Here is a 13451-nt window from a genome sequence, read left to right on the forward strand (position 1 = left end):
AATTTAGATGACTTTTAGCACCTTTTGTCCGAATAAAAAGTACTTTTAATCATGCATTTCTCACTGATATAAAGACTCTTAAGGCAAACATGTCTTGTATCAACCACTATAAATACACATTAGCATTGATAAATGATGAAAAATCTGAGAAAATACCATGGTACCAAGCTCCATTTAGAATTAATTCAGTAGCTTGGGTAATTTGACAAGCAAAATTCTAATTTCTGACCTAAAAAGTGCATAAAATGCAGTCATACCCCTGTATCCCCTCTCTCACTCTAAATATATATATATATATATATATATATATATATATATATATATTAAAAATATTCCACAGTCTACTTTATACATTAAATCAAAATTGGGAGTTTGTTTTTGTAAACTCAGAGAGGTTAAGTGTAAAAGTGCTAATGGTGGGGTAGGAGTGAAGGGCACAGCGTTAGAGCTGGGAGACTTTCCTGGGAATGGGCCGGGGTCTGGGAAACTGGTCAGGCCGGCGTGGCTCAGTGTCTTGCCTTCGAATCTGGTGCGGTTTGGGTGGAATAGGAGGTGCGTCGATGCTTGGAGGAATTGAAAGGCTCGGTGGAAGCGGGACCTGTCTGCGCGGGTTGTTCCGCTCGTGCATGCTGTAAGGAGGCGGGGTCTTGTTTTCCCGCCGAATAAGCTCGTCCGATCCGCTGGAGGCGGAGTTTGGGAGGGCGTGGTCAGCAGGTGTGTTTTCTGTTCCGGAGGCCTCCGAAACGCTGCAGCGACTGAGAGATGAGATACCACTGCTGTAGCTACCAGAAAGCACCGGGGAATTCGACACCAACCCTGTCGACTGGCACTCTGTGGGTGAGGGGGTGAACGGAGGCACAGAGGTCTGTGAATACAAGAGGAGAGAAAACATGAAGCTCTGGGCCACAATGTAGTTAACAAAAGAAAAGTTACCTCTTAATAAAGAAACCATCAGCTGCAACAGAAACAACATCCCGCCTCACAGAGCTAATCTGTACAATAGAAGGCCAAAGCATAATATTCTGCAATTTTGGCTCTATTATTTTGAGGCAATACTGTGTCTTTTCATTACGGAAATAATTTCTAGGCGATTAAATCCGCAGCTAAGACTGCAGCTGTTTCTTGGACTTCATTTCACTAATTAAAGCGTATTTAGTCTGACTGCACTCTGGAGAGAACTTCAAACACAACATTTCCTCTAGGATAATTCAGCTTTGTGCAGCAACTACAAACAAAATACACACAGCTGAACAGTGCAATAACAGTGAGTTTACATGTAAAGTGTGTGTATATATATATATATATATATATATATATATATATATATATATATATATATATCAGCTTAAAAATATATTTATAAAGGTGCACAAAAATGTATTGGGTACATAATGGTCATTGACTACAATGAAATTATTAGCATCAACTGATATTGTATATATGTTGCGTTATATAGGATATTAAGTTGTGCAAGCTCGTTTTCTAAGAATAACTGAATAACACCGCTATGTATAATCTTCAGCAATTCTCAGACTGACTATCCATTTTTCAAACTGTACATTATAATGATGTAATACCTTAGTGTTTTACTTTATTTATTTAAAATGAAATAATAAAGAATTTGAATTCTGACAATTTATCAGTTAGCAGCCATAGCCTGAATAATTAGCATTGGTATTGTAAAGAAATGTAATACTGGTGCATCTCTATAAATGAATAAATACACAATTATCAAACGGTTTACTTCATATATAAATCATGTTAACTGTATAGTGTAAAATAGCCTGGACCAGAACGGAAATTTGCGCTGGTCAATGTCGGTTTTTCCAGCTGTGACTGACTGAGGAATCTATATTCATATTTGTGTGTTCAGTCATTTGAGTGTGATATGTCACACAGTATAGCTTCAGACATGAGACTATTTCTGGGGAAAGCAATGGTACACAGGTTACGTTTTCCCTTTCCGATCCACTGATCGCACTTCCTTCAGGAAATTCAGCCGCATTCCCGCTGAGATTCTTCCCATCCAAATCTCACCCTCTGCTTTTTCCTTTTGAGTAGCTTGACAGATTTCTGTTTTCCAGGAGGAATGATTTTATTTTTTATGCAGTCATCCATCCAGTCACATGGGCTGGATTATAGAGTTTTATATGGTGATTAGTGAGCATGTGTGTGTTGCTGAATACCAGGTGACGAATCTATACATGGCACGAGACAAGAATTTAAGGAAACAGTAACGAAATTAATTATAAACGCGATGCGGGCTGAACGAGGTGCTGCTGAGTGGGAGTTTGTGAGAAGCGCCAACCTTTTTCAAGATTTTTGACCCCTTTTGACTATTATGCCCTTTGAAAGAAAAATACTGTGGTTTCTTAAATACTGATACCTGCATTTTCAGTAAAGCTGTAATTTTTTCTTTACTGTATTGTCATCGTACATAAACACAGTGTTGGAATCAAAAATATACTAATAGAAAGATAGTTGCTTTCTGCTTTATAGTTGTTACCAGAGTTCAATATCTGTAATATGCATTTGCCTCCATTGAGATTGAAGACTTTTAGATGGGTTAAAGGTTTCTGGGAGGGTCTGCAGTGGATCGCTGCCAACCGAACTGCCCAGGACTGGCATGGACTCACACAAACTGTGTCCCTCTGTAATTGTGGGCCCAGTTGGATTGATATTAATCTGACTTGGTTTAGACGCCCTGGATCGAGTCCCCAAACGCTACAGCAAACATCCACACCAGTAAATACATCAAAGGTCACTACACAAAACACCTCAGACAACAAAAAAAAAGGTCATACCTTCTGCGGTGAGCATAATGTCATCACGGGGGACTGTGATCGTGTAGTCTTGGCAGGAGATCCTATTAAAGGACACAAAAAGTCAATCTTCTTCACTTGATTCAGGAGCCTGGGACAGTAAACACAGTCACGGCTGTCGATTTATCAGGAAAACGCTTTGTCAAGGTCAGTCGGCTAATGCAAAACAGTTTAACCATTTGGTACAGAACCAGTTCTTTTTCAGGAAGCTCAATTAGAGTCCACAGATGTAGAACCTTAAAAGGGTCATATCAGATCTGTTTTATAATGTAATCTGTTCTTTGAGGTCTACTTATAGTGTTATAATGTTAGAATAATTTAGTTTTTCATGATCATTTTTCAGTCTTATTGGATGAAATTGCAATAATAATAACACGTATTTAATATTTTATAATAACTATTTTTTTAATAATAATGTAAACATTTAACATTTATTTAACATTTATGCATTTAGCAGACGCTTTTATCCAAAGCGACTTACAGTGCATTCAGGCTAACATTTTTTACCTAACATGTGCTCCCTGGGAATCGAACCCACAACCTTGTGCTGCTAAAGCAATGCTCTACCACTTGAGCCACAGGAACACTAACAACAATTACTGCTATATGTATTGCTACATAAAATGAAACATAAAATTTTAAAATTTCTTATAATATAAAACATTAAAATGCAAAATAATAAATATACTTTTGTATATTTATAGCTCTGAAAGTCACATAATAATAATAATAATAAATATGAATATTATATTCATTGTTTGCATATACATATATATACACATGCATATATATATATATATATATATATATATATATATATATATATATATACACACACACACACACACACACACACACACAACACATAGTAGAAAGTTACAATAAATAATAACTATAATATATCATAACAATTATAACTAATAAATAATTAGAAAAAAGAAAACAATGGTAAATATACTAGTTATAGAGCTCATTAAAATTAATATGAAAATAATACAAATATAAAATAATAAATACAACAATTAGAGTTTATAATAAAATGAAAATAAATAAATAAAAGAAAATTCAGAAAAGAGAATGCAGACTAACATTTGAAAGATAATAAAGCAGCAACAGTGCAGATTGAGGTTTAAAGACATGTCATACAGTATAAAGACATAAATGCTGCAGGAAAAAAATAATCTAGAATGATTACAAACAAAAGAATGTGTTGGAAGGATCCAGTTGTTAGGTGATATGCCTTTTCTCATTAAATAAATGGAGCCAGCATCCCTCACGATAAAGGTAGAGGTAGAAGTTAAGACGAGAGAGAAACCAGGAGACTTTAGAGCAGAAGAGTGGAAGATCTGAGAGTTAAAAGGCTTGGGAAACATCTATGTGAGTCTAAAGGATCGGTCGGAGCGGATTTTTTTTTTTTTACCTGAGTACAGTGGTCTAGGAGGGACAGGGGGACACTTTCCATTAAAATCAGAGAGCGGCATGTCTAGACTCCAGCTACTTGGTGCAGGCCTCACCACTTTTACACACAAAACATGCATTTCAGGTACATTCAGTCAACTCTACTCAAAATAATACTGGCAATAGCAAATCAGGATTTGGCCGGACTAGGACACTGAAAAAACGGACATTGCCCTGCTAAAACCTGCCTCAAAACAAAAAATATATAAAATTAGTAAAAAAAAAATTTTTGTTATTATTTTTTGGATCGCTAACATATATTTTTTATATAATGTCTTATATGTAAAAAAATATCCTGAAAATATTCAATATGCAAAACCTTTTACATGTTTTTTCCTTGAAATTAAAATTAAATCAATTAAAAATTGCAATAGTCTGCTGGGCATCTTTTAGGACAAGCAAATGTGCAACGCTAAAAGTTGCCAGTTTCTTTGCAATTCAATATGCCCACTAGGAGTTAACTATTAATTTAAATAACTTGGATAAGATGATGAAATCTACTCAACATCTTCCTGTCAATCAGAATAAGCGTGAGTCTGTTGGTGAACCTCTTTGGTGGTTCAGTCACAGCTGTCACAACACAAAGGAGCGGCGAGCTGTCAGCAAGCATCAGATCCAGTGCACTGATCGCCAGACCCCCGTCACTGCAGAACACCCTCCTCACAGCAGGGCGGCAGACTGAAGATTCATGCGCTCACATGCACATGCTCACCTTTATCGGGGGTGGAGATGTTGGGGTTACTGCGAGGCAAGGAAGCGTCGCCCGCTGGGTGTGGAACTGGCCTCTGTGAAAGAGATTCACGTCATATGAATGCAGTTGTGGGTTTCATCGAAACATCATACAGAGATTACTATAGGCTACAAGGTATCTTTTTGAAATATCCATGATACAGTTATTGTTGTTGTCGTTTTTCTTTTAATAATGAAGCATATTTTGTGTTTTATTTGCCATTTTAATTAATAGCAGAGAAGAGACTCAAGCTTCATTTTAACATGAACTGGCTACAACCCACAAGTGAAAAAAGTGTCTATCCATGAATTTATACATAATTTACATTTACAGTACTGAATGAAATATAGAGTTATATTCATTTTTGAGGAAAGACATTATATAGAGTGAGGAGGTAAAAGTTAAAATGATTTCATTCCTATTAGAATTTGCTGTCAATTTTGAAATTGGAATTCTGTTAATTCTCAGTAAGTTTTGCTTACAAGAAAGTCCTAATTACAAGAAATTAAGACTCAAAGTTTAAGAAATAAAGTTTATTAAGAAATAAAGTTTAATTGTGAGAAATAAAGTCTCAATTACAAGAAACAAAGTCTCAAATATGAGAAATAAAATCCAAATTAAAAGAAATAGGGCCCTATTTTAACGATCTAAATGCAAAGTGTAAAGGTGCACTCAGGGCATGTCCAAATCCACTTTTTCTATTTTAACGCTGGAAAAATGGTTGGCGTGCCCGGGCGCATGGTCTCAACAGGTTGTCCCTATTCTCTTAATGAGTAATGGGTGTTTTTTGGGTGTAATGTGCACTAAACCAATTAGAGTCTCATCTTCCATTCCCTTTAAGAGCCAGTTGCGCTCGTGCCATGACGGATTTGCTATTTACACGGCGGAATTTGTCAAGCGCAAAGACAGAATGGGTCTCAGATATGAAACGGAGCTGCTCGTGGTCTATGGCGCAGTCTGTTTTCAGTCTGGGTTTTTTTTTTGACCGGCACGCCCATGGGCGCACAAATGGGCGCAAATGCATTTGCCAATTAGCAAACACACTTGCGCTGAGCCTTGCGTCGCATTGCACCAGGTGTATTATAGGGCCCATAAAGTCTCAAATGCTAAAAATAAGTTTATATTATGAGAAAGTCTAAAATACAATAAATAAAATCTCAATTACGAGAAATAAAGTCTCAATTACAAGAAATAGTCTAAAATGCTAAAAATATTCTCTATTATGGGAAATTCTCAATTACCAGAAATAAAGTCTCAATTACAAGAAACACAGTATCAAATGCTAAAAATAGTTTATATTATGAGAAAGTCCTAATTACAAGAATTAAAGTCTCTATTACGAGAAATAAATTCTCAATTACAAGAAATAAAGTCTCAATTATGAGAAATAGTCAAAATTACATGAAATAAAATCTCAATTTCAAGAAATAAAGTCTAAAATGCTAAAAATAGTTTCTATTATGAGAAAGTCTCAATTACAAGAAATAAAGTCTCAGTTACGAGAAATAGTCAAAATTACAAGAAATAAAGTCTCTATTACAAGAAAAAAGGTCTCAAATGCTAAAAATTGTCTCTATTATGAAAAAAAATCAATTACAAGAAATAAAGTCTCAATTACAAGAAATAAATCTCAATTGCTAAAAGTAGTCTCTATTATGTGTAATAAAGTCTCAAAATTAAAAAAATAATCTATGTTATGTGAAAGTCTGAATTACAAGAAATTGTCTTAATTACTACAAATAAATCCTCATTTTTGAGACAGTCTAAGTTGTGAGAAATAAAGTTTCAATTATGAAAAATCTAGTTAGTGCTTTAATTCTGTTAATTCTCTAGTTCTTTGCTTTAATTCTGTTAATTCTCTAGTTCTTTGCTTTAATTCTGTTAATTTCTTAGAATAAAATTGTGAATATGTCATCAGATTTGAGCTGAAACTCAGTCTTCTGCACAGATACTTTATCTAATAATTCCCCTGAGACACATTAAAAAAATCAATTCCACCTAGTCATTTTTAAGGATGCGGTTAATGCAAATCTTACAAGAAAAAAGTGAAAGAGAAGTAAACCCAAAGAGTAAACAAAAAAGCTTCCAAAATCACACCAATATGACCGTAAGACTGTGGTGAATATTAAAAACATTGATATTCTAATCATCTTCATACCTGTGCGGGATCCAGGGGGTTTGGATATATGGCGCTGCAGGGTCTCTCTCGCGGCGAGAGGCAGTTCTCTCGGGAAAGCTTGCGTTTATCTGACAGCTGTGGAGAACCTGTGAAGTGTGAGGAGCTTGGTCTAAGCAAGGGTGTGATTTCAGTAACACAGACAAAAAAAGACATATATATCTTGCTCTCATTTCATTTCTAACCAGCCAGCACATGAAATAAAGGCTCCTCCTCATCTTTCCCTCCCGCTAGGGTGAGAATTGTTCTGCTGGGGTGACAGATGGTTATTTTGCAGGGAGAGATAGACTAGCCGACATGAGGAGTGGCCTGGACCTGCTCAGAACACTAACTTCCTCCTCCAGCACAGGACAGGAGGCCACGGCTCCCTTATGCACCCCAGTGATAGTCATCATCAGTCTAGAGCTCTTCAAGCTGTATTTTATGCCATCTGTGATTCTCCAGAAGCGCTTCCTGTCCGCCGCTGCTTTATGGGGGTCTCTATGGGAGGCAAGTAGGGCTGCCAAGGGGAGACTATAAGATAATAAATGTCTCCATACATATTCCTGTTTTTATGAAGGGTGTCCGCAAGTAAACACATGCTGGATGGAAGGAGATAAGAGGCCAAGGAAGAGTGGAGGAAACAGCGAAACGGGGGAGAGTTCTGCTATATATCAAGACGCCAGCTTTCTGTAACCCACAGTAAAACAGCATTAAATGGACAATTAACTTTGCTTCGCTGTAGTATTTTATTTTTACCTCGGAAATCTGTTTTATTATGGAAGACTGATTCTGAGTCAGAGTAATTGTAATTGTGATAAAGCTTAAATTAAGAAAGAGTTGTAATTGAGAAAAAATAAAGATGCAATTATGAGAAAAACAGAAATAATTTATTGCAAATTATGTCTAAATTACCCGAAAAAAATTTATAAGTGACAAATAAGTTGTCACATTGTAAAAATATAAAGATTCAGTTGTGAAAAATAAGTCTCAAAAGTGAGAAAGTTTAAATTATTTGAAATAAACTATGATAAACTATGAAGTCGCTATTAATAAAAATAAGATCCAAATTGTGCTATTAAGTCGCTGACGTGAGATTCATCAAACTGTGAAAGACTCAATAATGAGAATTATTTTTTCAATTACTGGAAAAAAGTCGTAATTAAAAGAAAATATCCAAATTGTGTTATAAAATTGCAATGTGGGAATATGAAGACTTAAAGCTGCAGTAGGTAACTTTTGTAAAAATATATTTTTTACATATTTGTTAAACCTGTCATTATGTCCTGACAGTAGCATATGAGACAGATAATCTGTGAAAAAAAAATCAAGCTCCTCTGGCTCCTCCCAGTGTCCTATTGCCATTTGCAGAAAGTAATCCGCTCCTGGTAAGAAACAACCAATCAGAGCTGCGGTCCGTAACTTTGTTTGTGTTCAAAATGTAGAAAAATTAACATAATAAGCGAGTACACCATGAATCCATTTTCCAAACCATGTTTTTAGCTTGTCCTGAATCACTAGGGTGCACCTATAATAAGTGTTTATATTCGGACTATTTTAGATTGCTTCGGGGGTACCGCGGCGGAGTAACCTAAAGTACCTTTGTGATTCTTCATAGACATAAACAGAGAGAAGTAGATCCGGCTACAATGTTCTTCAAGACGCAAGCAGTTCTGTTTATTAACCGCTAGAGCGTGAAAAGTTACCGACTGCAGCTTTAAGTACAAGAAGCAATAACAAGAAATAAAGAAATAGTCACAATTATGATAAATAAGGTCCAAATTGTGATACAAAGATACGGCATTATGAAAAATAATGTCTCAAATATGAGAAATAATCAAAAATGCTTTTTGTTATTTTTTTGGTGGAACAGTTTGTGTAACTTCAGTCTTGCATCAAAAAGTTATAGTTTTACTAACCTCTCTCTGACCCTAAGGTCAAAAAATACTTCAAATTAATTTTAAAAATAAAGATTTGAAAGCTTGGTCGGTGCATTCCAAGCACACAGTCCACTGTATATCTAGTGTTACTGTGCCGGCATCAAACCTCAGTAGCTTTGCAGTGTGAACACTGAAATAAAAGTTTAATAAAGACATACTGCAAAGGTTTGGAACGGCTGCTCTGAGAGCGGATGGACTCTTCTCACCTCTGGCACTGGACGGAGCCGAGCTGGTCACGTTGGGAGAGGCGGAGTGATTGGAACTGAGACTTGAGGTAGATGGACTTGGCTGAAAAGAAAAGAAAAAAAGAAACATAAGAAAGAGCCCACAGATTTCTGCACTTTGTTGTCAGTCTATAATATGGACTGGTTATACAATAATCATTGAGTCTGGGATAAAAGAAAAAAGCTAAATGATCTGTCCGTCCAGTCTATAATTCACACCTACAAATCCAATTCTCACAGTGAGAGAAAAGAGAGAGCGAGATGAGAAGATTAAGCGGAGATGTGAGAGAGACAGATGAAAACAGAAAGAGGGCAATTAGGAGAGAAAAAGAACAAGAGAGAAAGAGGGAGATTAGGAGGAAATATGAAAGACATTGGGAGAATAGAGAGTCTGCTGGTGTGTGTGTGTGTGTATGAGAGACTAGTTATCCAATGGCAGCCCATGCACTCACCTGCATGTTGAAGACTTCATCCGAGCTCTCTGATTGGCCCGTGATGTTGCTCACTTCATTGGAGGCCTGTGACGACAGCGAGGATGAAGAGTAGCGTTTGACTGCTGGGTAGCTGAGGGGACTGAATCACATACAATAAAAATGCAATTAGAAAGACTTTAACAAGTAGAATTTTTATTTAATGCTGTGTCATTTTTATTGTGAGAATAAAGCGAATAACAAATAACGAGTATAAAACGAAGAGTCACACAATTAACAAAAATTTAAATTCACACAAGAAAAATTATAAAATACATTCAGTCAATAAAAATCAGTTAATCTCTGTTGTATTGACAAATAGCATACAAATCTGCTGAAAATTAGTGTAGAATGTACTTGAAGATTAGTAAAGATATCATTTTGACATTTTAGAAGAATATTAGCTCCTAATCAGCCAAAATGTTGGTATCTGTTGCATTTGGCCAATAATCAATATTGATCGATACATAAGCTGACTTCAAAATCAACTAACTTCTAAATGAATAATTAATATTTTCTGCTTTAAAAAATTGCAGCTTATTTATCTTTGTGTCATTATAAAATACTTTACATAAACATATTTAGGATGGAGAATTGCTAAAAAATAATTTTGACAATAAGAAATAAAATAAATGGATGGGTTATATAAAAGTATATTATATTGATCAGTATTCTAGTAATACTGCTACTACTAATAATAACAATTATAATAATAATCATCATCATCTTCAATCATAAATAAATACATAATTATTAAATTAAATATAGCTGCAAGCAGCGATACCGGGGCCAAGCCCTGAAGGGCTGTAGCCAGAGCAACGAGCGGGACGAAGCAAAACGGCCAAAACGGAACTTCCATCGGATCTACGTGACCCACCCCGGATTCGATCCCACGACCTCTCGGGTTTGGGACGAGTGCCTTAGCTAAGTGCGCCACATTAGTTGACACACAGTTTGCATGGCACAGAAGAGAGGTTAAGGTGTGAGAATGAACTCTCAAAAGCCCGAAGCAGCATTTTAGCCAGATTAGCATGCTACGCTAAAAAATGCTAACGTTGCTCAAAGTTAACCAGATAGCTCAGGAGACCCATTAGAGTCAATAGAAACGTGTTAGCATTTTAGCTAATTAGCATGCTAAGCTAACTAGCATAAATCAACAAGCACAGGCACGGTCAAGTTCAGAGCTGTACACGTCGGGAACGGGAGTGAATATCAAAAATCTGTTCAGTCATTTCTGTCAGGCCCGGTCTGAAGTTCATCTGATAAAATTTTGAACAAAATTGAACAAGATTTCAGGGAGGAGTAGCGAAAAAACTGTATTTCAATCCATTCAATATGGCGGACAGACGCCATATTGGAAAATGAAAATTGAGACATCATCAGATTCGGCATAACCAAAGGAATCAAATGACATAAAAATAACAAAAATCGATCAACATTTACAGTAGTTATAAGGGGTTTTGCAAGAATCGTTATATCTCTTGAACACTAGGTGGCGCTGTCTTCTAACTTCCGGGGTACCTCCGGCACATGTTGTTGATGATGCCTATCGATTTTTGTGAAGATATGTACAGTAGATCAAAAGATATAGCAATTTTTGACAAAATTCAAAATGGCGGACGGGTGGTCCAGGTGGTCTTGACAAAATTGACATCCACAGATTCGGAATGATCTAAAGAATCCATAGACATCAAGAAAATAATTTTCTGATGAATTGTTCAGAAGTTATAAGCAAAAAAGTGAATTTTTGGTATCTCAACACCCATAGGTGGCGCTGTTCCCAAATTTGGCGTGGACCCCCAGATCATGGTGTAGATGAAGTGTACCAAGTTTGGTATCGATTGATCAAAGTTTGGCCGAGATACAGCATCTCAACCGATTTTAGGTCAGCCTCATTAAGTTCACAATTGAATAACTTTTGAACAAAGACGAAAATCAAAAATCTGTTCAGTCATTTCTGTGCGGCTCAGTCCAAAGAACATCTGAGACAAATTTCAGAAGAATTGGACCAATTTTGAAGGAGGAGTAGTGTTTAGACTGAATACTGTACTTTTCAAAATGGCCGCTACTGTAATGGGTGGAGTCTTAATGTAAGGTATGGAATGGAATGTCCATGAAGAGACAAAATAGATGTACTAAGTTTGATTTTCATAGAATAAGTGGTTCAAGAGTTATTAACGTTTGAATGTTGAATTTTTGAACTGGTGGTGGCGCTGTAGAGTTGGTCCTAGAGACCCCAAAGTTGGTCAGATCACTAATAATGACCATCACTACAAGTGTGCCAAATTTCATCATTTTCCCATGTTTCCTTCATAGGGCTGCCATAGACCCCCATTGGCCAAGAAGAAGAAGAAGAAGAATAATAATAATAATAATAAAACGTACAGATACAATAGGGGCTACAGCCCTCTGGGCTTGGCCCCTAATAATAAAACGTACAGATACAATAGGGGCTACAGCCCTCTGGGCTTGGCCCCTAATTAAATTATTAAGGAGTCTGCAGGATGAATGTGAGCATATACTGATATCCACAGGAAGTGAGAAAAAATTACTGCATTCAATCACAATAAACTGCAGGAATTAGCATGTTATTTTTCCCCATCCCTACTTATTTTACACACAGTAAAAAATGGGGTGTTAATATTCTAGAGTAAAGTTATTTTAACCCAGATAGAGTATTTTCAACATTTTTGGGAGTAAAGTTGCTCTATAAGTGGAGTTAAAAGTGAGTGTAAAAATCTGCAGAAACGCAGTGACAATTTCAACTCTACAGCAGTGATGAAAACCTGCCACTCTGCTGTGCTTGTCAAACGTGCTGCATTTCGGTGAAGGAAGATTGCGAAGGAGCAATGCTAGGCCACTGATATTGCTAGGTGAGTAACATCCTGTGTTGTCCAGACCAAAACTGTATTTTTTAACTTTACATAATTCTAAATGTGTGCTGATATTAGTTGAGGTCATATTACAAGTAATAGCAATCCGGTTAATAGCTATTCTTAGCTAACATATTTCATAGCTTCACAGGCAAGGTTAATCTAGCTTTTTATATATATATATATATATATACTGGTAACGTTAGTGTTAGCATGCTTGATAGTTAATGTTGGTTTTATAAAATGATAACTTAGATCACTGATTTCATGTCGTGTTTGTTAAACATGGCTTAACAATTTTAACAGGTTACTGTTCGAACTAAAATAGCTAATGAGCTAGATAATTTTGGCAGTTATTTGGTAGCTGATTGGACACCGTGCCTCTTAACTTTAACTAGCCTAATTTGATGCAGAAAATAGCCTAACGTTATATTCAACCAGCACAACTTTGTCTTATTCAGCCACCCTTTGTTATTGCAGTGTAACATCTAAACATTGCATAGTGCATGAGAGAAATGGATAGGTAATTCTTAGTTGATGTATTTTATTTGTTAACAGGGCTGCAAAATACTGTTACTGTTGCGTGTTCAATTTGGGGAAGAGCAGAAATACGTCAAGCTGTCTGAGCTGACATTCGATGCTTTCTTAATAGAAGGTGGGTACATTAGGTTAAAGCTATAGCCTATGCATCACGCAATGACACAATAATATACCATTAAACTATTATGTTATGATATCTAGCTAGGTCAATAATAATTTCTGTTGTGCTTTATATTTTC

At 36.1% G+C, this 13451-nt stretch overlaps 1 protein-coding gene across 3 annotated transcripts in view; it reads right to left on the reverse strand.

Moving 5' to 3' along the window:
* Positions 1 to 315: 315 nt before the first annotated feature.
* LOC113047926 (dedicator of cytokinesis protein 4-like) overlaps positions 316 to 13451 on the reverse strand; it is a 92556-nt gene continuing 79420 nt past the window's right edge. Inside the window, exons 47-53 of one of the 3 annotated variants that reach the window (XM_026209315.1) lie at positions 9782 to 9902; positions 9312 to 9393; positions 7169 to 7275; positions 4993 to 5065; positions 4243 to 4338; positions 2805 to 2866; positions 316 to 865 (exon numbers count right to left, since the gene is read on the reverse strand). In XM_026209315.1, coding sequence (XP_026065100.1) covers positions 443 to 865; positions 2805 to 2866; positions 4243 to 4338; positions 4993 to 5065; positions 7169 to 7275; positions 9312 to 9393; positions 9782 to 9902 — 964 coding nt within the window. In that variant the 3' untranslated portion in view covers positions 316 to 442. The remainder of the gene's footprint in view (positions 866 to 2804; positions 2867 to 4242; positions 4339 to 4992; positions 5066 to 7168; positions 7276 to 9311; positions 9394 to 9781; positions 9903 to 13451) is intronic. The other 2 variants (XM_026209316.1, XM_026209317.1) reach the window with 2 other exon arrangements.

The sequence above is a fragment of the Carassius auratus genome, chromosome 29 (genome assembly GCF_003368295.1).
Source record: "Carassius auratus strain Wakin chromosome 29, ASM336829v1, whole genome shotgun sequence".
Taxonomy (NCBI): domain Eukaryota; kingdom Metazoa; phylum Chordata; class Actinopteri; order Cypriniformes; family Cyprinidae; genus Carassius; species Carassius auratus.